This window comes from Lutjanus erythropterus, chromosome 21 (genome assembly GCF_056507025.1).
Source record: "Lutjanus erythropterus isolate fLutEry1 chromosome 21, fLutEry1.hap2, whole genome shotgun sequence".
NCBI classification, from domain to species: Eukaryota; Metazoa; Chordata; class Actinopteri; order Lutjaniformes; family Lutjanidae; genus Lutjanus; species Lutjanus erythropterus.
In genome coordinates this window covers 29,979,614-30,002,890 of record NC_139337.1, presented here as the reverse complement: position 1 = coordinate 30,002,890, position 23,277 = coordinate 29,979,614, and the positions used below count along the sequence as shown (strand labels likewise).

The 23,277-nt window shown below is 39.9% G+C and overlaps 2 protein-coding genes and 1 long non-coding RNA gene across 3 annotated transcripts; 1 reads left to right on the top strand and 2 right to left on the bottom strand.

The window, feature by feature from the left end:
* Positions 1-752: 752 nt before the first annotated feature.
* On the bottom strand, positions 753-2,612 carry LOC146307818 (uncharacterized). The gene is made up of 3 exons (XR_014772755.1): positions 2,460-2,612; positions 1,928-2,000; positions 753-948 (listed from the first exon to the last, which is right to left on the bottom strand). It is a non-coding gene; the product is annotated as an uncharacterized LOC146307818 (long non-coding RNA).
* A 1,800-nt stretch (positions 2,613-4,412) lies between these two features.
* On the bottom strand, positions 4,413-7,618 carry LOC146307817 (C-C motif chemokine 3-like). Its single transcript, XM_084747592.1, has 4 exons — positions 7,421-7,618; positions 5,965-6,091; positions 5,689-5,761; positions 4,413-4,705 (listed from the first exon to the last, which is right to left on the bottom strand). The coding sequence occupies exons 1-4, from the start codon at positions 7,497-7,499 to the stop codon at positions 4,640-4,642; spliced, it is 345 nt and encodes a 114-aa protein (XP_084603718.1). The 5' UTR covers positions 7,500-7,618; the 3' UTR covers positions 4,413-4,639.
* A 4,721-nt stretch (positions 7,619-12,339) lies between these two features.
* On the top strand, positions 12,340-19,238 carry msl2b (MSL complex subunit 2b). Its single transcript, XM_084747108.1, has 3 exons — positions 12,340-13,701; positions 16,341-17,728; positions 18,489-19,238. The coding sequence occupies exons 1-3, from the start codon at positions 13,560-13,562 to the stop codon at positions 18,786-18,788; spliced, it is 1,830 nt and encodes a 609-aa protein (XP_084603234.1). The 5' UTR covers positions 12,340-13,559; the 3' UTR covers positions 18,789-19,238.
* The last annotated feature ends 4,039 nt before the right edge of the window (positions 19,239-23,277 follow it).

Below are 23,277 nucleotides of genomic sequence, written 5' to 3'. Positions count from 1 at the left end.
TGTACCTGCACTGTGCACGGACACGCAGGTGAATTTATTGTGTTGTTCCTGTAAATCCTGCAGGTGAATGTATGTAACTCTCTCAAACTGGAAGTGGCGGGACTTTGACTTTGACTCTCTGTATCAGTGTCAGATCACGTCCCCTGTCCCCTGTGAGGTGCGTGGCCCTTCAACTATTTTCTAATTCACAATGAAAATAACACTTTTTGCAAGGAAGGAGGGGCAGATGTGCCAGTGTTGTACGATGGGATAAATGAGGCTGTTAGTGACGGAGAAGACTGAACTGTGTGTGATGATCCTTTGTTCTTTTGAGGAGGATAATTCTCATCCCATAAATGTGTATTTCTTTCTTAAAGAGCTGAATATGCTGTTAATTCTGTCTCTAGTGGGAGCAGTTTATGTTTATCTGATATTATGCATGAAAATGAGATATTTATATGTGCTTTTTACATGCAAACTGCTCTCATTATAGTCACTTGTGTGTTGCAAACAATTATTACCGGTGAACACTTGCTGATAATTGCCTTTTTAATTGTTTCATGTGTTATACTGACCGATTCACTTTACATTAACTGAATTGTTTTTGACGACCAAATTGTAAAATAAAAAGGTTCCTGTTTGTTTCATGAATTCCCAGGACAGATTTGTCAGGGTGTCCACTTACTTTTGGCTATATATTCTATATGAAACTGTAAGTAGCTGGAGTAAACACAACAAACAAACACAAAAAAAAAACAAGAGTCAGCTGCATTTTAAACTAATTTAAGAGGATTTATTCTTGGTTCCAGGTTCAATTCCAAAAACATTTCTATTACAGTTTTGGTAAATTTTTCAGAAGATTGTCACAGAAGTTGTATAACAGACATGCTTTAGTGACGCTGCATCGTCCTCACCGGGACTTCAGAACCGTGATAGGATGGAAAATTCATCAATACAGACTATTTCTCCCTGTGGTGGAGAGAGAGAGAAGAGAGAAACAGAGACGTGCAATCAGACAGAGAAGTTCCTGAAATATATGAAACTTGACAACATACTTGTAGACTCGCTTGTCAGAGTACTTTTAATAATATATTCTAAAGACTGGTTCAGTCAGAAAGGTTTAACTTAAATCTTATTTTAAGTTTGCTAAACAGGAGACATTATTATCTATTAGTGCAGATTCATATTAAAATACAGTCAAGAAAAAAAAGATCCCCTTTATACTTAAAAATGAATATTTTTCAGCAAACATACAATAGATCCAATCCTCTACATGAGTAATAATTCAAATTCAAAAGTATTTTGACTGCTTCACTTCACTTTTTTTCGTTTAAACGGTAGTGGGAATGTTTTTTTTTGTTTGTTTTTTTTTGCATTTAGTTTATTAAACTTTTCATTGCATAGCTTCAGATTGAGTGAAAATTAATTTAACATCATTTTTCATCCTGCAAGCTTAAAAAATGTAATTCTCCAGCTCAGAATAATGCATTTTGTATGTGAACACACTACACTTTGCTTTGTGTTACCTTAGATAAGCTCTGTGCATCTGCATCATTGACTGTATGAGAACATGGACAACATGACATGTTCTCCAAAAGTGAAGCCAAAACATCTGGATCATCTGGATCATATATATTTTGCCAAAAGATGGTTTCTTCGGATTAGTTGTGACATTTGGGGTTTTGAGTAAAATATCTGGACAACTGTTAGATGGATTTCCATGAAATTTGGCGCAGACATTCATGTTCCCCACAGAACGAACTGTAAGAACTTTGCCGATCTTCTGACTTTTCATTTAATTTGTTCAATACCTGCAAAACATCTCATCAGCCTCAGCTGCAGTAAATATTAATGAGCTAACACACTAAATTAAGATCATTTTCAGCGTTGTCACTGTGAGCATGTTAGCATGCAGAGCCACTGTCTTGGCTGCACTCTTGATTCTCACCTTGTCTATCTTCCTTTGTATCCAGGGGGAGTCTTTTTTGATACACCGCCACCACCCCCCGACAGGTTTCACCCTGGAAACAGGAAACACAGGAGTAAACCAATAAGACATTTTTGTTACCTGACCTTCATTGGACTGATGCTCGTCTCCAAAACACCTCTAACTCAGCATTAGCTCCAGCGTGGCCATTTTGAATTTGAGTACGCCTCAGGTTTCGTCTGTTATCATGATCGTCAGAGTTGTGAATCAAACATTTGTCATTTCAGAGAGATTTGCACCTGATTCGAAGCTCCGGGATCCAGTAGTGCAGCGTGTTTGTGTAATTGGTTGTGTACAGAATTAAACCAAAAAGCCATTTAAGCCATTTAATGAACATTTTTCATTTCTGGATGAATGCCACAGTGGACGAAGTAGACGTTTGTCACTGAGCGATGTTCTTGCATCATTTTCACACTTTCTTTTTTTTTTGCAGAATAAATGACACTGTAAAGAGACAGATGAGCATATAAACATATTTATAAATTATGCTTACAGGTAGGCACTTATGCAGCTGCCTCGTGCGCTCTGTATGAGGCACTCGGACTCGATTGGTCCTTTTATCCACAAGTTGCCTCCATAACAGCAGGGTTGATTTGTATTTCTCTTTGCTGTGACAGACCAACACACATAGAGAGAGACAGAAATACAGTCAGTATGCAGGAATACCATCATCTGTGTAGGTTTAATTTCAGAAGTGCAGACACATAATGAGGAATGAGATTCAAATTAAATTGTTTATCATACTTTCCATCAATCATTAAGTAGTTCCTACATGAATCTGCTCACAACAAGTGTTTTTTTTTTATGATGAAAATAAGTTTAAAGTAAGAGAGATTCCCTTTCTAAATTCATGACCAGGGATTGTTCTACAGTCCAGTTAATGCATACGAGCGGAGCCGTACCTTGAGATGCACAGATGAGCATCACCCCGGCCAGGGTGAGCAGACCAATCCAGCGGCTGGCGGAGAGACTCATCCACATCTTCAAACGCTGCAAACTGACTCTGGATCTGAGCTGTAACTCTGTTTTTCAGTTACGAGCCGGATAGGTATGATCTTATATTGTACTGCAGCTTCACACTAAAAGAGGAACCTTTTTTTTTTTTATCAGACACACAGAAGATGGTGTAGTTTGTATGTCCATATATGTTTGGATTGGTTGTACACAAAAAAGTATGTGAACACCCAATCAAAGTGTAGAGATACACTACTGGTTAAAAGGTCAAACACCCCAATTTTTCCAGTTTTTTATTGAAATTCAAGCAGTTCAAGTGCAATGAATCACTTGAAATGGTACAAAGGTAAGTGGTGAACTGCCAGAGGTTAAAAAAAATGTTAAGGCTACCCAAAACTGAAAAAAATGTACATTTCAGAATTATACAAAATGGCCTTTTTCAGGGAACAAGAAATGGGTTAACTTAAAGGTGTTCTGCAGCAATGGAGGTTGATCAAGCCTTGAAAGTTGGTGCTTCCAATTCCTACAGGTGTCCCAGCCTTTCTTGATTCCTTACAACCCCCTCTATCTGCATAAAAGTAGTGTTGGAACACACTGTGGTACCATACCCTCATGAGCATTATTTGAACAGTATTGTACTGCAGAAAGTAGTGTGCTGCTATAAAAATGGCAATAAACAAGGCAATTAACAAGAAGAGAGACAGACCATCGTAACACTTAAAAATACGGGTCTTTCCTACAGAGAAATAGCGAAGAAAGTCAAGGTGTCAGTGAGTACAGTTTCCTTCACCATTAAAAGGCACTCAGAAACTGGGGGAAACTGTGACAGGAAGAGGTCTAGCAGACCCAAAACCACAACAGAATCAGAAGACAAGTTTCTGAGAGTCAACAGCTTGTTTGATCAGCTCGTCATCAAGCCTCTGCAGAAGCCTGACAACAACCTGATCATTTGAATCAGGTGTGTTGGAGCAGGGAAACATCTAAAACATGCAGGGCAGTGAGCTCTGAGGACCAGGGTTGGGGAAAACTGATTTAGACCATTAAGTGTTATTTTTATGTTTTTTTTATACTTACTTCCTGTTTTATTTTGCTGTGTCTTCCCTTGTGTGTCTTTGTTGTTTTTACTTCCTGTTTTTTGTCCGTTTTCCCGCTGTTTTTGATCAATGATTATTTTCACCTGTCCTTGATTTCCTTTCTCTCACCTGCGTCTTGTTATTCTCTCCCTTCCTGCAGTGAATTTAATCCTGTGTCTTTACCTCCTTAGCTGCTAACTTGTCCTTGTCTCATCGTGAAGTCTCCTTAATTTTTCCTGTGGCTTTAGCCTGTATAGTTTGACATAATATTTTACTTTTTAAATCTAGAAAAGCTCAGATTATGTTTTCATTTAACTCATCTAAATTTATAACTCTTAAATTATTATCTTAATAAAATGTGACACTGAGTCAGCACAGACGTCATCATACATGAAGAAAAACAAGAGTCAGTCCCGTTTTAAATCCATTTAACATGATTTATTTTTGGCTCCATGTTCAAAAAGAACAATGCTGCCACAACTGTTTCTGACCAATTTACAAAATAATGCCATAAAATTATGTTTTAAAAGCTTTATAAAAGTTAATACAAAAATAACTTACATTTTAAATAGATATCTGTTTAAAAGAAATAAATAATGAATCAGCGGGGAATGAGCTGAGGAGCTGCTTTGCCGGGACGTTTTGATCACGCCACAGCAACACGCTGGACGGCGTTTACTAACTCCAAATCAGGAGGACAGTTCAGTTTTCCCTGCAGAGTGGAGAGGAAGAGGGAAAAGTTAAAGGAGATAAATGTACAATTAGTCCATAAAAAACAGGAAATACTTCTTAATGTGATGTACTGAGAAATTGACTTTTTGGTCTGTTTGTTTATAGCTTCTTAGAGTACTTGGACCAACCAATGTCTAAATAAAAATAAAATAAATAAATAAAGGTCTCCTGCTTCTTTTTAACTGGCTAGCATACTACTCATTGTAACTTTTATTAGGTAAATGTAAACACAGGTTTGTTTCATCTGATTTCACTGAGAAGTGGCGGCTATTTAGGACACCGAAACGGACAATTTTCTCGCAGATTATCTCGTTTGCTTATGAGGCATCAGTAATAAACTGACAATGTTTCATCACCAGTTAAAAATTGTTCTAGTACATTAAAGCAAATTAGTTTAACAGTTCAAACTTGACTTTCTCTGGTCCAGACTTTAGTGGGAAAGTTCATGCTTTTTAGATTTCTTTTTGATTTAGTTTGTTAAAATCCACGTTCTGTAGATGCAAGTAAAACCAACGTAGTTTCTAAGTAAAGCAGCTTGGCAAAATTTTACTTAGAAACAATTTTCATTTTCCAGACCTATAAATAAGAGCGGATATTTCAGGCAAAGTGTGAGCAGAGGAGGAGAGACGCTGTGCTGCTGCTGTCAGAGGAGTGCTGACTGAGATGGAAGCATGCATGGGAATAAATCACAAAATAAGAGGTTTATATATTATTCGCTTTTTCCCTGATGGTCTGAATAACTCTTATTTATCGCTAATTGCTTGATTCATATTTTAAATATAGTTTGATAGTGGACCAAACCAATGTGAGGGATAGAGAGGGAATGCAATCTCTCAGAACTTAGCAGTTTATTTTCATCTAAATTATTACTGAAGATAATCAACCTACTTTGGCTTTAAACACATGAATCCAGACTTCATTTAGTTTGCTGCTTTGTATGACTGATCGACGTCTGATTCTCACCTTCTCGATCTTGTCTTTGAGCCACGCAGCATTTGGATTGACGCACCACTGTTTGTTCTTCCTGGTTATAACCCTGGAAACAGAGACACAAGACAATTAGAGGCATATTTTTACCTGAATGTTTGGTTATTTTAAATTCATTTTTAACTTGAGTACAGCCCCTCCTGCAGCTAAATTAGACCTAAACAAAGCTGAAGAATGTCATAATACAGTATTTCTTTATGTTCCAGGTTGATGCCAACAGTGGACAAAGTGTTCAAAGTGTGCCGTGCGTACAGGAAGGCGTGCCGGTTGCAGCCGTCTCGTGGTTTCTGCTCGTAACAGTCTTTGATCCGTTCGATCTTCCTGGAGCTGACGTTGTTACAGCAGGGCAAAGCCAGAATGTTTGGGGCGTAGGAATCCACTGCAACACCACCCACACACACACACACACACACACAGAAAGAGAGCAAAGACTGTCATTATTCAGCATTACATCAGTCATTATTTAGTCACTGATAAAGTAAGGGTGACCTTATATGCACTGGGAGGACCCATGAAATATTCTTACAGCAAGACTGACTGTAATCATAGTTGCACTTCCCTGAAAAGCTGCTTTGTGATGACCGAATCAAATATTATTAGTGTAGGCAGATGGTCTTTATTTTAATTTAGAATTTCCTTTAATAAAAAGGTCAGAGGTCATAAACATGGTTTAGCTGATCCTCCTTTTGTGTGGCACTTTATACTGACTTGAGCAAAACATAATAAAGTCCTCATGCAATACTTAGCATTTCTTTTAAAACTGTGAGATATTGATCTTTATAATGGATTACAGTTGCATTAGTCCTTAATCACTGTGATTAAATCAAAGCCCATTTTTTATTAAGATCAGATTTTTTGCTATTTCATTTATCCTGTAAGTGCTGCAGCTAATTACCTTCACCGAGGAGGTTATGTTCCCATGTTGTTTGTTTGTCTGTTTGTCCGCAGGATCACAGAAAAGCTGCTGAACCGAATTTCATGAAAGTTGGTAGAAAAGTTTAACATGGGCCAAGAAAGAACCCATTAAATTCTGATGTAGATCCAAGTCATGGGGCAGTTTTCCATGAACTTTTTTTTTACTTTTGTTAACATAGTGTGAGAGGACATTAAGCTGTGGACTTGGTCTGTGGTCTCCAAGTGCCCTTTAGTTTTCATTATTTTCATAGTAGTCAAAGAAACTTGTTGCATTTTCTAGGAAGGTTAGGAAAAGCTTCAAATTCCGAAATTTAAGTGCCAAATATTTGTCATTTTTGCTTGAAAGATCATTTCTCTTGGTTGACTGAGTGATAAATTAAAGTTAAAACAGTTGCTTTTGGTTCTCCTCAGAGCCGAGCACAGGCCTGTATGGTTTTTGGCCTGTGGGCCAAATCCAGCCCTTCGATAACCTTAATCCACTCGCTAACCAGCCTATTCATTGGTTATGTCTGTTATTCAGCACAGAGATGCATTTGTTTCCAAAGTTTGACGAAGAAACGATCAACACAATTTTGGAAATTTGAAAGAAAACATAAACCTGTTCACTGAAGAGGTAAGTGAAATTTATATGGAGTTACACTGTGCAATCAACATTTACTTCATAATTATATAATAAAGCAAAACCTTTCTTATTGCTGGTTGAACTAAATATTAAATCCTTACCTTCTATTGTTACAGAAAGTTTCCTTCACATAAAGCAGAGGACAACATTCAAGCATGAGCTCAGTTTTACCTTGTGAGGCAAAGAAGAGCATCACCACCACCAGGGTGAGCAGACAAATCCAGCGGCTGGCAGAGAGACTCGTCCACATCTTCAGACACTGCACGGCACCAAACACTGACTCTGGAAACAGCTTCTTTATTCAGTTGTTCACCGAGATTTAATGATGAATGCACCAGAGAGGTGTCATCTTAAATACTGGAGCTCCATGCAAAAAAGAGGAACCTTTCGATGTCATGAGCAATGTTGCGAGGATGGAAATAAGTGTGCTGCAGTGACGGGGACTGAGACTCACACACACCCAGAGGGTAGAAGAGTTTATCCATCATGTCCATATATGTTCAAGTTCAGTGAGGTGTTGGAGTGGGGCTCATCTTCTTCGGTGGTGTTGTTGCCCTTTCTGTGGTTTACTGTTATCTGACAGTCACATTTCACCGATGTTAAAATCAAAACTCAACAGCAGCGACTTATACCTGCAATATGGTACCGATACGAGGGCCAGATTTAGTCGTTGTGGGGCCTTAGACAAAGACGTGCTGTGTTTATAATTAATTATGAAAAAGTTTGTTAGTGATAAATCTGTGAGGTGTTTTCTGGGGCCCTTGTGAGCTTGAGGGTGACTGATACCGATACCTGCACCTTTTAACGGTTTCAAGTTTATGCCTCAAACGAAGCACACGTGATTTTCCTCTTGTCAACCATAGTGTTTGTGTAATATTTCCCTGCTAGTAGTGTTCAGGAATATTATGTGGTTCATATTAAGGTTTCAGATGTACAGATTTACAGCTCGTAAACAATGAGCAAGCTGTGTCCGTGGTTTGGCAACGAAAGTATGGCGGAGCACAGCAGCTTGTCAGTCAAGACAAGCAGTTTTGATCAGATCCTCAGTCCAGTAAACACGTTTAACAGCATACAGCCATAGACAGCGCTGATTGCTCTGAAACTGTATTGTATACGCAACAAACAGACATTTTGGTGAATTTGTTGCTGGTAGAATGTTTAATTCAACATTTGCAGCTTGATAACTAGTCTGGACGACTGAAAGAGACCACTACATCTGTTACCGGCTGTAAAAGGGTCTATAAATCTCACATACTGTTTTAGCGTGTTAAATATCATGTAGGTACGGGCTTTCGACTGCAGCTGGAGGCTGAGCGTTGGTTAACGCTTGTAGAAATGCTGAGCCAACCAAGACAATGAACAAAGTCTGGTTATCTGCAACAACAACTTATCCAACCAGAGAACCTGATTCCTCGAAGATGTTCACAAAGTTGTCAATGTCTCACTTAAAGTTTTATTGTCCAAGGAGGGCTAAAAGTTAGACTCTAGCTGCAGGCGTGCTTAACGTTAGCTGAAGCTAGAGTCTAAACAGCTTTGCATTTCACATTACAAGTATTTGAGCGCATGTTGTCTGCGTCGAGTTTTGATTGGTCCACTTGGAAGCATTGCATTTCCTGCTGCTCCTTTGTGAGCTGAACAAACATGGACCAGATTAACTGAGGAAGTCCGTAAATATGTACATTTGTTCGACTCTTCTTCTCCAAATTACAAAGATTGACAGTAACAGTAATCGTATTTATTACCTCCAACTCTTATGTGCAATTTAGCCTCTGGGTAGAGCCTATGTGCAACTATAAGAAAGGGAAAAAAATTACTTTTCATCCTAGTTGAGAAAAAATTAAAAGGGAACATTACACTTGATGCTTTTGAGTAATCCAAAAGTAAACAGTAATCCATTACAAATCAGACTATTGGGTGCCCAGTGTTGATCATCAGACTCATTGCAGGGATTGACTTACATTCACAAAATATACACAAGATTTACAGGAAACAACTTCAAGTGTGCCAGACTGATATAAGTTGGGCGCAATATCCAGGTCGCAGAACCAAAACCAAATTGTATATATATATATATATATATATATATATATATATATATATATATATATATATATATATATATATATATATGTATATATATATATATATATATATATATATATATATACATACATATATAGTCATATCACCCCCACTAACTGTATCTCTATAAAATAAGTATTTCAAGTGAATAATAACATAACAAACAGAGAGACTGAAAAAGGTTACTTTTCAATTTTCATACAGTAATTGACATTTGTAGTAAAATACACTACAGTGCAGGAACAGGTCTGTGTAATACAGTTCTCATCCTGTAAAAATAGATTGTGAATGGTCATAGACATTTTTATCATGGCTTCTTGAAAGGTCATGGAAAGATTTTGCAATTTTGTCGGTGAAAATGTGTGGCAACCCTGCAACTATGTTGACATAGATACAGTATTTTTTAATGAATTCTTAAATGATCTCATTGCCAGTGCTGATTGCATTAATTATTTGAGTGGGCAGGATATCAGAACAGCTTCCTAGTTTCCTCGTATTTTGTGTGAGTAAGAAGAGGGGAATCACTCAAAGTCAGAGACACACTATGAATAATCCTCATGGACTGACAGACTATTCTTAGCATCCTCTGTTACCATAATAACCTCAACAAGAGTCATGTTGGTGTGAGAAGCTGCTGAAAACCATAAAAGAGGAATTACTCACATACATGGAATGCAGCTGCATCCGAAATATTCTCACCACATTTATATCCCTTTAAACTTGTAGTCAAAGGTTTACTTACTAGCTTTTTCCACATCTCATGCTCTTCATCAAATGGAGTTGGTTGTTAAAACATGTGAATGCAAGTCTTTAATAATAAAAAAAATATATGAAGGTTTAGAGAAACTTTATCACTTGAAATAGATGTTTTTGATTGCAGTTTTAGACATGAATTTGAATTTTCCTGTGTATCATTTCTGTTTGTTTAACCAGGTAGCTTCAAAGACTTATCACAGCTGTGACTTTCTGAAATACAGCTAATTAATCAACTTCAGTGTGATTAAATTAAATAAGATTAGTTTAATCTTTTGAAAATGTTTATTTTCATATTATATGTAGGGCTTATTATAATTATCGATTAATCTGCTGATTATTTTCTCCAGATTAATTTACAGTTTCTCCAAACCCAGATTCATGTCCTCAGTTTGCTTGTTTTATCTTTCCAAATGTCCAAAACACAAGCAAATCCCTAAGTTTGAGAAGCTAAAATCTGAGGATTTTTTTTTGGCTTTTTTTTGCTTGAAAAATGATCGAAACAATTAATTATTTATCAAAAATATCAAAACAGTCACTGCTTAATTTCCTGTCAGTCATCTAATTGATAAACTGGTTAATCGCCGCAGCTGTAACTGAATGCAAAAGCAACATATAGAGGGAAATGTGAGGTATTTTTATCCCTCAGATTGGGAAGTCCCTGCTGGTCATGAGCCTCAAGCCTCTGTGTGTGACCACAGTAATGATGAGGACAAAAAAGAGGAAGAGAGATAAGAGCAGAGCGGGAGCATTGATATGTGGTATCAGTGTGTTTGCATCATGTTGGCCTGTCACCTTTCCTGTAAGTGGGTATTTGTGTGGGTGTGGAGCTTTTTTTTTTTTTTTTACAGATTAACAGAATTTACCAAAGACTTCCATGATGAGTTCTCTGTTCCCCTTTTTCCCTCCTTCTTTGTTCAGCCTGCTTGTTCCCAGACAGCACCTCGCTGTGGTTTCATCTCCAAAATGCACTACGTCTTCACTAAGACATCCGGTTTGGGAGACTGATTCTAAATTGTCCTAAACTGCCTGGTTTGAAAGAGGTGTTAAACTGTCTTCACAGAAAACGTGCTCTGACAGTTGTGAAAGTTGTGAAACTGACTGATGGTGTCATCTGAGAGTGAAAACAGTGACTGAGCAACTTGTCATATGATACATTCATAAATGAGTGGGCATATTGCGACAGTATTTCTAAATGCGAAGGTATTGTATAACAGTACAAAAAAGGCAATTAGAACTTATAATCATTTCAACAACATGGTTTATGAACACAAACAGGCTGGTTGTTTTTAGAAAACAATTAATGACCTCATGCATGTGAATTATTAGCTTAATAAGATAAAATGAATATAAGAGAACAGGCCAGATAAATATGGCATTGTAGATGTTGATGGTCTCTTTGCAATCAATCAGTATAAATATATCAAATGGGAGCGTTTTAATTATCGACTAATTATTTTTTAATCATTAATGAATTAATAGTTCTATAAAATGTAAATTCTTCAAAGCTGAATTTGGTGTCATAAAATTGCTTGTGTTGTTTGACTAGAGGAACAACCACAATTATTCAGTTTACTATTACATTAGACAAAGAAAACTGTCTCAGTGTATAGCATTAACCCATTGTTTGGATTATTATCTTTGCACATATTCTTCATAAATTATACAATGAACATTTTCACATCCTTTGATCAATATTTTGCACATTCCACCATTTTCACACAGTAAAAACTTTTAAACTCATAATTTTCACTTTTGTTGTCTAATGATTGCGAGTTTTTATGTCAAAATGTCTACTTTTATCTCAAATTTCAACATTTTTAACACATTTGTCACAATTTCGACTTTTTATCTTACAACTATGACTTTTTCTCTCATAATAATGATTTACCATGGGAAAATTATTTATTTTAACTGCGGAAATGGGCTTCCACAGCCTTGGATGTATTTTTCGGTACGTATCTAGAGGCAACCCTTTATTTGTAAAACTCTCGCGAGATTTGTACGTGTTATAAGTTTAATGTGCACCTTGTACAAAACAGTTATATTTTAGAATGTGTAAATGCTGTGGATAAAATTTTTTTTATAGCTTTTGGGGCAGAAAACACTTGGTTAGGGTTAAGGGGAGGTCATGATTTGGGTTAGAATGATTACTCTCGCGAGATCTTTCGCAGGTCTAGGGTTCCCTTCTAAACACGACTGCCATTGTTTTTTTTAAATTAACCGCGTTACGTGTGTTCTCGCGAGACCTGAGTCACAGCGCCCCCTTGTTTGTGTGTGGAAAAGCGACGGGACGTATGAGGAATACTCGGCGGCTAACGATAGCAAGGTACACAAATAGGGATTTAATTCACTTTTGATCTTCACTGACACTTTAGAGGTCTACTAAAAGCTGCAGGAGGACATAATATCGCCTAAACCCTCGGTTTTCCTGCTACATTCCCACCGAGGCGACCAACGAGAACGAGAGACTCCCGCTAATCCCGAGAAGAGGGAAGCGGCCTGCTTTTGTAGCCGGCTTCCCGGTGCAGCTCAGACGGCTAGCACTGTCACCAGAGCCCGGTGCTTCGGCTGGTTTATTTTTCTTTACACCGACAGAAGCGTCGGAGCTTCGAAATATTTTTTGTTTTTATAACCACCTCCTCTCCATCACCTATCTCCCTTGTTATCGACGCGCAGCTGTTGTCGTTTCCCTCCACAGAGGAGCTTTTCACGCCGGGGCGGCCTGTTTTGTTTTCGAGCCGCCTTGAATCTCCGCGAACAATAACACAACCATAACGAGCCTGCTGGGGCTGCACCGCCGAGCCAAACAGGAGCCACCGCTGCAGCCTCGGTGTCAGATAATAAATGCATTGTGTGATCCCAGCACTGGTATGGACGTGAACACCCGGGACGAGCATGCATATGGAGCGGACTATGGATTTATCGGGGGAAAGCATCGCAAAGCGGAGCACTTTGTCACGAAAGCCCCTGTTTGAATCTGCTGCTGCCGCTAGCTAACCAGCTGTAAGTAACGTTACAAAAGGCCACTGATGGAGGAAAAGATCGCCACACGATGCTTTTTTCTCTAATCATAACTCACGGTGGATTGTATGGAAACAAACCGAACCGACTTGGATGAACCGACGTTTATATGCATGCTCGGCCTCTGTGTGAGAAGCAGCAGTACTTTCAGAGCTCCACATTGAGGATGGATTGGATGTGACTTGGGATGAGTAACCTCGATTGCTCCCTGCGTAGACTGCTATATATGTGGGATTTACCGACGTGGATCTGAGGCAGTTGCATCCATCTATGCTCTCTTCAAAGCCACCAGACTCCTCAGAGAAAAACTGTAATTGTAGCTCGCAGAACAACACGGGAGTCGCTGCTCCGCCGCTGCCTCCATCGGTTAGTTTGTTTGTGTTATTATCGTGTGACTTTTAACCAATTACTTCATCTTTAACGGACCGGAGCCCCGGGACAGTTGGCTGAGATGAACCCGGTGAATGCGACCTCTCTGTACGTGTCTGCGAGTCGGTCGGTGCTGCAGTGCGACCCCCGAGACCCCCGGGCCCTGGCGGAGCTCTGCAAGCTGCTGCCGTTTTTCCGACAGTCCCTGTCCTGCTTGGTCTGTGGTAAGTTATTCATTTATTTATTTTTTTTAAATGTGATAATAATATACCCGTGTGAAGCAGTGTATTAACGGGAGATGTTATCGGTAACGTGCGTTGTTGTCAGCTGTGCTCGCAGTGGGAGCGAACCTTTAAAAAATGCTGCTTTCAAGTGCAGTCGGAAATATCTGAATCGGCACTGTGACAGTTGTGAAAACTAACTGTAGTAATCTGATATTGACAATAGAATTTGTCGTACCTAACATTCATGAATGAGTGTGTTAATATTTCTAAAATAAAAGTTATTGTGTAAACAATCAAAGAATTGCAGTTAAAATGGGATTTACAGTCATTTTCACAACATTGTTTATAAACACAAATAGGTGTGCTGGTTCTTCAAAATTATTTTATGCCACATAAATATGGCATTGCAGATCAACATAGTCTTGATGAGGGCTCAACCCAGGCTGGATATTTTTGGCTTTGTTAATGTTATTAAACATGAAAAAACAAACAAACTACATTGGTCAATAATTTGTATTCAGAATACAGAATATACACATAAACACACACACACGCACCCCTCAAATGTAGTGTACCCTTGTGACAGCAATGTGTAAGGGAGACAGGATATTTTACGGGTTAACAATCAACTTTTTTGTTTAAAATTATATCAGGTTATTGGATCAGTAAACTTTCACCACTATTTTAATCATAACAAATAAATATAAATTAAAAAACATAAATAGAGCAAAGTATATGTATGTACTTAGTCTGAATTAAGAAAACGGATGAAATATACAGAGTCCTACCCATAAAACGAAATGTAAAAATGTTTTCATATCTAGTCAAGCCTAGATAATATTGTTTGTTTATTTATTTTCATTCTGTAGTGCTTCAAAATAATGTCATGAACTGGTGTATGTTGGGATTTCTTTGTGACTGTTTGCCTTAAAAGTGCATCACTTTATATATATTAGAATTAAAGGAAAATGTTTGCGAATGTTGTACAGTAATCTATCAATACAATTTTAAGCTTACCTAAAAAGGAATAAAATAAATATTATGACCCAAACCACCTGCAGCAGTAAAATACTGCTTAGACTTAATGCATGGATAATAATAACCCAATGGCATAATAATACCCTGTGATGGGGCTTTCTGCATAAGCTCAGAGAATATAGGTTTGAACGATTAGACTTGTATACAACGCGAAAGTGCAGTTTCCGTAGCGCCCTGAACGCCTCATAATTCACAGCTACACCCATCATGACACACCCCCCTCTGTGTGCTGTTTGGCAGCATCGGGGCGTTTCTCTGTTTATCGTGTTGAATAACAGCCCTTCCACATACAGGATATTATGCACCTAATCTCTTTCTCACCCCCCTCATCCCCAAATACACCACACGGTAAAATATATGGACAGAAATATTAAAGAAGCAGAGAAAAAAAGAGGGACAACTTCACAGTGTTCATACCCAGTCATCAGTAGCTGCTACTGTACAAGAAAGAATACACTGTAATAGGCTGTAATTCAAGCATGAGAGCCTTTCTGTGGTTAGTCTGCTTATGTTAGGTCATAAATAAACGTCATCTTTGATTTATTTTGGTTGTATATTCAATGCACGGTTTTCACTGCTCATACATAATGCATTAACTCTCCCTTAGCCAAAGTAAGTGGATATATGGAGGGAATACCTCTTGAGGTAAAGGAGATATTTGTGTTGCTGTGATTGCAGGAGTACTGAAAAGAAGAGGAGCTTCATTACACACAGATATTGATTGCTCCTCCACCTCGACTGTATAAATAATAGATCGATACGAAGGCAGTCCATACATCGTGTTAAATATAGACTTTCTGCAGTTACGTGGGATTTATCAGACAGGCAGTGCAGAGTGTGTGTAAGGTCGGTTGTTTCTCATGAATGCACCTTCATCCTTTTCTCCTATCTGCAGCTGCACTCCCTAGCGACCAGCGTTGCTAAGGAAGCCCCTCTCAAAGAGCGGTTGTCATTCAGTCTGGCGAGTTGCCAGGCACCACTCAGGTTTACAAATATCAGTTGAGGAAGCTATCAACACTCAGCAAATGAGGAAGCTATCAAGTGTAAATCCTAAATAATTTTAAAGGGATTGTTTAAGATTATTTAATGCAGGTCTGTTTTAGGGCTGAGCAATATATTGATATAAAATAATATTGTCATGTGTTGTCTTCTCCTGGTTTTGAACACTGCATTACAGTAAAGTGATGTGATTTCTTAACTTATCCAGACTGTTGTGGTTGTTCTGTTATTTGCCATTATGCACTTAGTTATTATATCCACGTTACTGATGATTAATTATTAAAAGTCATTTTGGAGATGTTTAAAGTTGGTTTAATCTACAGCAACACATCATATTCTACAAGATCATCATAGGGTATCATTTATATATCATATCGCCCAGCCCTAGGTTGTATCAGGTACTTATCAATAGTCAGTGTGTTACTCACAGTAGAGGCCAACAGAGAGGATCACTAGCACAGATGCTAAACAATGAACTGCTACGGACAGGGTTAGCAGCAAAGGCTATGTTTTAGCCACATAAAGGTCCACCTAAAAATCAGCTTAATATCACTTATGCAGCTTACTTGTTTTACATATTTGCTCTTTTTTCCTCTGTTCAGGTAACCTGCTGCAGGACCCCATCGCTCCCACCGACTCATCATGTCAGCACTACGTCTGTCGAGGCTGTAAAGGTCAGAGGATGCAGCTGAAGCCGTCCTGTAGTTGGTGTAAGGACTATTCCCGCTTTGAGGAAAACCGGCAGCTGTCCTTGCTTGTCCACTGTTACAGGAAGCTCTGTCTCTACATCACCCAGTCTCCGCTCGCACCACACATAGCTAGCGCTGCCAGCAACTCACCTGACCTCCAGGCCATCCTCAATGAGGGCCTGACGCTGGCTGAGAGCGAGCCAGAGGTGGAGGACATTACAGATCCAGTTGGTGTGTCGCAGACGGCCTCCACGTCGGAGTTGGCACAGCCTGATGAAGCTCCACCCACAAAGGAGCTCAAGGCAGAGGAGCCGAGCCCCATCAGTGTAAACGGGCTGCATGACTGTAACGGCCTGGTTAGTTCGGATGCTCTACAACCCATCACCATAGAAACAGGTGGAGGTGTTTCAAAGCAGGAGAGCTTTTCGGAGGAGATTCCCGTGTGTGTGAGCGTCACTGGGACTGGGGAGGCGGGGCTTTGTGACATCAGCACTTTTGGGGACGACCTTAAACATGGCGGGGGGCCGTTGTTGTTGAGTGTTGAGGAGGTGCTCAGGACTCTGGAGACGGACACTGACCCCGACCGCACCCCTGAGCCCACCCCCCAGCCTGACTGCCCCCCCTCCGTACATCAGTCCAGCCTCAACGGGCCTCACTGTCCAGCTGGCCCCGACTCCTCCCGCCTCATCCCCTCTCTCCCCCCAGAGAACAGCCCTCGGCCCCTCCAACCTCACCCGCAGCCCTCCCTGCAGCCTCCCCCTCAGCCCTCCACGGTCATCCCCCACGTCCCCCCTCGGTACCACCGCAAACGCTCCCGTTCAGAGAGCGACAGCGAGAAGGTGCAGCCCCTCCCTATCTCCAGCCTCTTACGAGGGCCTCCCCTCGGTGCCAACAGTTCCCCCCATCACCCTAACCCCGGTGCCACAACCAAACAGGAGCCCAAGTTCCCTGCAGCCCCACCCCACCCACACCTGGCTCCGGTGCCTAATGGCGGGCCCCCCAAGGTGGGCAAGACTGTGCTCGTCACCAACAAGGCCCTGAAAAAGACTGTGGAGCACCATGGTGGCCCCAAGAAGGCTTACACCAAGGCCAGGCAAGGGGCCCCCAAGCCCCGTGCACAACCCCGTGACAGAGTACCCCCGCACCCCCACGCGCACCCCCTGACACACCCACCCAGCCCCTCGAAGCCACTGTATAAGAAGCCCGTGGAGAAGAAGGGCTGCAAGTGTGGCCGAGCCACACAGAACCCCTCGGTGTTGACCTGTAGGGGGCAGCGCTGCCCCTGCTACTCCAACCGCAAGGTGAGAACAACACTGATCCTGTCTCAGCTTCTTTAATTACAGCATAAAGCCCTCCGTCCACCTCCCCCACAGTCTGCTGTTTTCATCCAGTGTTGAGCTGATGCTGCTCTCGCAACTGCTAATGTTAGGAAATATATCGAAATCTTTATCTCAATGACTCACAACACATATACTAACAAACTAATGCCCGCCTGGGGGCTCATTACATTTAACTGATTGTGTTTGTTTACATTGCAGGGTAGTTTTATGACCCATTTGTTTCCCTGGGATTCTTGCATAGAGTTGAAATATTGTTGATACAGTCATAAAGAGCTTTGGCTGTTAGGGAAGCTAGACTGCCAAAGTGGTGGTTTCTAAACCTTTTAAACCACGGCAGCAACTTTCATGGTGATTTTCTTTTCTTTAGAATCTCACACACACACACACACACACACACACACACACACACACACACACACACACACACACACACACACACACACACACAACGCACATACAGATAAAACTTACACCACAAATATCTGTTATTATAAAGAAATCAAAGAAAACTAACATTTCTTAACTAACAGCAACATTAAGATTTATAGTTTATTCAGAATTAGGGGTGTAAAGTTGCTTGAAAAGTGTGCATTTGTCTTCTTAAAAAATTACTCAGACCAATTGATTATTAAAATAGTTGGCAGTAAATTTAAAAGTTTTCAACCAATTGATTAATTGTTGCAGCTCTGATGTTGTTATTAATTATGTTTGTCTCTCGTAGGCGTGTCTGGACTGTATCTGCCGCGGCTGCCAGAACTCCTACATGGCTAATGGAGAGAAGAAGCTGGAAGCCTTCGCCGTGCCAGAGAAAGCTCTGGAACAGACTCGTCTCACGCTGGGCATCAACCTCACCAGTATCACCGCGGCGGCCCTCCGTAGCCCGGCCACCAGCTCCCCCGGCAACACCCTTCTCAACGTCACCACAGCAACAGGGGCCCCCGTCACGGCCACCTTCCTGTCGGGGGCGGGACACGACAACAGGGGCTTTGACGATTCACTGGAGATGCGGTTTGACTGCTGAGGTCCCGCCCCTCCTCCGGTCAGTCGTCATGCACATTCCCCGCCCCGCCCGCCAGCTGGGCGTTATCCATCTGGGCGTGCCAGGGACCCGCGGTGGGTGGCGGAGCCAGAACAAGGCAGCTACAGTGACAGGCGATAGCGAGGGTCACCAGCTGAGGCTGAGGAGTGGCCCTCCGTCCATCGCCCGAAACTGCACCATGCTTGTGGTCTTGCATACAGATGCAGTGTGAAGAGAAGAAGGAAGAAGAAAGAGAGATGTAGCGTTACTGTATGTGCAGAGATTTCATTTCAGTGGGAATAGAGTTTCTTTTTTTTGTTTTCTTCTCTACTATGGGTAATGTGTAGAGCATGTTGTGTAGCTACGTTGGGAGTGTTGACCACGGTCACACGCCTCTGTGTGTGTGAGTGTATGTGTGCGTGTGTGTGCGTGCATGTGAGAGCGTATGTATGAGGGGAAGGGTTTGGTTTGGAGATGAACCTTATTAGCAGGAACCGGAGACATCATCATCATCATAAGAGACTGGTGTAATTTATATAAAAGAAAGAACTTTTTGTACATGGACATATGAGTTTCCATTTAAGAAGACATTTTATGATATATTTTATAAGTTACATTTAAAAAAAAAAACAATGGAAGCCGCCGGTGCAGGAGCAGACCTGCATTCAACCAGAATGTTTACACACAGGTGAAAAGGTAGATTGTATTTTGTAAACTCTGCTCTGACCACTAGAAATAAGACACTCAATTGAGTAGATGACGATCAAAGACCCCTGACGAGATGTAACCATACTTGTTGATGGTCAGTAGCTGGAGGTCACCAGCACAGGAGCTAAGCAATGAACAGCTGCGGACAGTGAGCAACAAAAGGTATTTTATCCACGTGAAAAAAGTCCACCTAAAAAAAGTCAATATCACTTTAAGTGTACACTGTATGTAGAATATTTTCGCCACTTTACTTTGCCATCAGACATGCTTTTCCAACGGGAAACCACCTTTAAATATGCCAGATGTCACTGTCTCCAAACCCTCCTTAGGCAAAATCAGTAGTTTCACCTCTCAGAACACAGATGTTTTTGGTCTACCACAACCTCAGTCTGTTAGTTTGTTGGTGTTATTGTGTGAATTTGGTGAGTCTGAAATAACCTTTTGAAACACTAAAGTCACACAATAGCACAAACAAACTACCGGTACGAGGCAGCGGTAGATCAACAACTCCTGCGTTCTGTGAGGCAAAATTACTGATTGTGCCTATGGAGTTTGGTTGGTTTGGAGAGAGTGATATTTGGCTGATATAACAGTGGTTTCCTGTTGGAAAAAGCTGTCTGATGGCAAAGTTAAGCTGTTAACTTTTTAATTTCTTAAGATGGACCCTTTTATAATCTTTTTTTTTGCTGCTGTCCCTGCCCACAGCAGCTCATTGTTTGGCTTCCAGGCTGGTGACCCTCTCTGCCTCTCCTACTGTAGGTAATACTCTCAACAAGTACTACCTACTGAAAAACATATATAAAACTGGTGAAATTATGGAGTCAACCAGCTGTTTTGGTCGGTGGAAGACAAAAGTCCTATCCCTGATTATTTACCCTGTTTAATCATTTGTGTCCTCTTGTATTAAGCACTTTTCCGACTTTCACACCGGCACACACACTGCTTAACCCATCATATTTTCTTCTTACTTGTGTTTAAAAACTGGTTGAGTGCAGGCCCTGCACATTCTTATTCACAAGGTTTTTTTTTTGGTTTCTGGAAGCTACACACATGCTGCTAAATCCCACAAAGGACTCAAGAAGGAGAGCACACCAGTTTTCCTTTCCTGTCTTTTGTTCTGTTTTTTTTTTTTTTTTTTAATAAGTTGCGTTAACAACATTTGCAGTATTTATTGGACGTCTCCTAACATAGGTTACGTGTTGGGCGTCTGTTCGGCCCGCTCTGCCTGTCAAGTCTGTCAATCCAGTCTGGACTTTTTTCTGTCTCAGTTAAGTTGCTGTCTCCTTCTTAGTGTTAGTTTTCTGGTGTCTCCAAACGGTTTTTGTTCTCCCTCGGGGCATTTAAATACCTGTAATATAACTGTAACATATTTCCACAAAAAAGAAAGAAAATCAAAAACTTACACAGTGTTGTGTGATTATTTGTGTCCCTCTGAAACCTCATGTTTCTGCCTGTGCTTGTACTGCTGAAGGACACAAGAGGGCAGCATAGAGCTTCATTTTGCAGTAATTAATGAGCACCGGCTGGACAAAACAACCACGTAGCTGTCAAGTAATCCAGTAAGTACAGGTTTCTTCTATCCTGTTTTGATCTGCTCTTTTGTCCCCTTGTGGCAACACTTTTTTTTAATGGCTTAATTAATTTATAGAAAGCATACAGCACAATGCATGGGTCATTTTTGAGACGGTGATGCAGGACCAGCTCACTTTACATTATCCTGCTTATTACATGGTTAGTTACTAATTTGACATAAAAATATTAATTTAAATGGTTTTATTGCTCTGTGATTACAGCTGCATTCATAGAAACGGTCTGTTTTTTGTGGCAGTGGTCTATTTAGAAATAACAAACCTCAGAATGTCATAACTGACCAATCAGAATACAGTGTGGTTTTACAGGGTTTCTGCAGCTCTGTATTAAGCCTAATATCCAATAATCTGAATTTTGGGCCTTAAAATATCTTAAATAATGATTTTTTATTTTATAAAGTTGCATTAACTTCAGCCTCACTTTTATATGTGTTTTTTGGGAAGATTTTTATTGCTCACATTTAAAATAAACATGGAACCAATAACTACTAATGTAAACTTGTAGTTTTTTGCCAGTATGGAGATGAAATAGATTAAAAAGATTTAAATGTAACCTGTTGAAACCTGCAGAAACCCTGTAAACAATCTGATCATTGAAGACACCTAGAAACAATCTTATATACCCTGATGAATTTGAGATGTTCGGTGAATTAAGTGTTCTGCAATCGAAACACCACCAAAGGTGTCATAAGTTCATTTTACAGTGTCTTTATTTGACATATTTACATACAAAAACTCCTGGTTATTTACATTCACATTTGGTCAATCTGACAAACAGTTCAATTTTTTTCTTTAAGGGACACTTCACCCCAAAATAAAAAATAAAAGACATTTTCCCTGTTATCTGAAGTCACAGATGGGCACAAATACATCAGATTGTTACAAATTACAAATACTTCCTCAATAAATGTATCAAAATGAGGAAATTTATTTAAATATTGATATAAATATTTAGTAGCCTCATGGAGCTGACTTTAAAGGAGAAACATGTAAAAAAAAATTTAGTTTAAAACATCCAAAAGACAACAGAATCTGTAGAAATGAGTTTCTGTATCGTGTTGCAGTTTACACCTGATGATAATGTGTCTTATTTGTGGATAAAACTGCATTAAATAATATATTTTAAATATTTCAAATACACAAATACTCTGAAAGGAATTTTTGTTAATTTTTTTTTTCTACAACAAGAATTCTCTGCATATTTTAAATACATTTAATTGAAGTACTTCCCTTCTCTGCCTGTAGTGCTGTTTGTCCATCTAGATTATTTTGGATGGGACTCCACAGGTAAGAGGAATAAACGTGTACTTTTGATTTTGGGGTGAACTGTCCCTTTAATTGTCTACAGCCTGATTTGTGTGCAGGTGTGCTTCCTGATTCCTCTCAGGTGTTGGAGGTCCAGCTGACACAGAGGACTGCCTGCAGGTGGATGTTTCCGTACGGAGGCAGAACAAAAGGTACCGGCTGCTTCATTTACTGCATTTTGTCTCAGGTTAACGTCCAGATTTGTGTCAAAGAGCACAAATAATCCATGCTACATCACGTTTGGTTCTGGAGTTTACATTAAACGTTTCCCACAGTCATCTTTGTGGATGCAAACACTGAAAAAAACATTTAAAGAAAGTTTATACATTCGTAGAAAAAACAAGAAATTAAAAAGGAAAGGAAAAAGTGTTGTAATATTTACAGAAGTGCTACAGTGAATGCTGCGTTCATGTCATATTGGAAAAAACAACACTGATGTTAAGTTGCTGAAACTGGATGAGGGTTCATTCTTAACCTGGGAAACAGAAGTTTGTTGGCCTGAACAGGCACAGAACCATTTTAAATAAAATATCGTCGTGTTACAAAGATCTCCTGGTCTACAGACTTAACTCTGGCACAGTGTTGCCACATACACACTTCTTTTTTTTTGTGATTTTGTCAAAGGAATTTGGTTGGTTTGGAGAGAGTGACATTTGACTTTTCTTTTAGGTGGTGTTGCTGCTGATCCTGTCCACAGCAGCACATTGCTTAGCTTTCTACACCAGCGCTCCTGCTGCGTCTTCAAACTGGGGTGCGTGTCGACCTCCGTCTACTGCAGGTAATACACTGACTAAGAACCTCATACAACTCAACCTCAAATTATCCAAACTGTCCCTTTTAAGTTAAGAATTTTTTTTGTCAAACTACTGTTTCCGAAATGAAGAATGAAA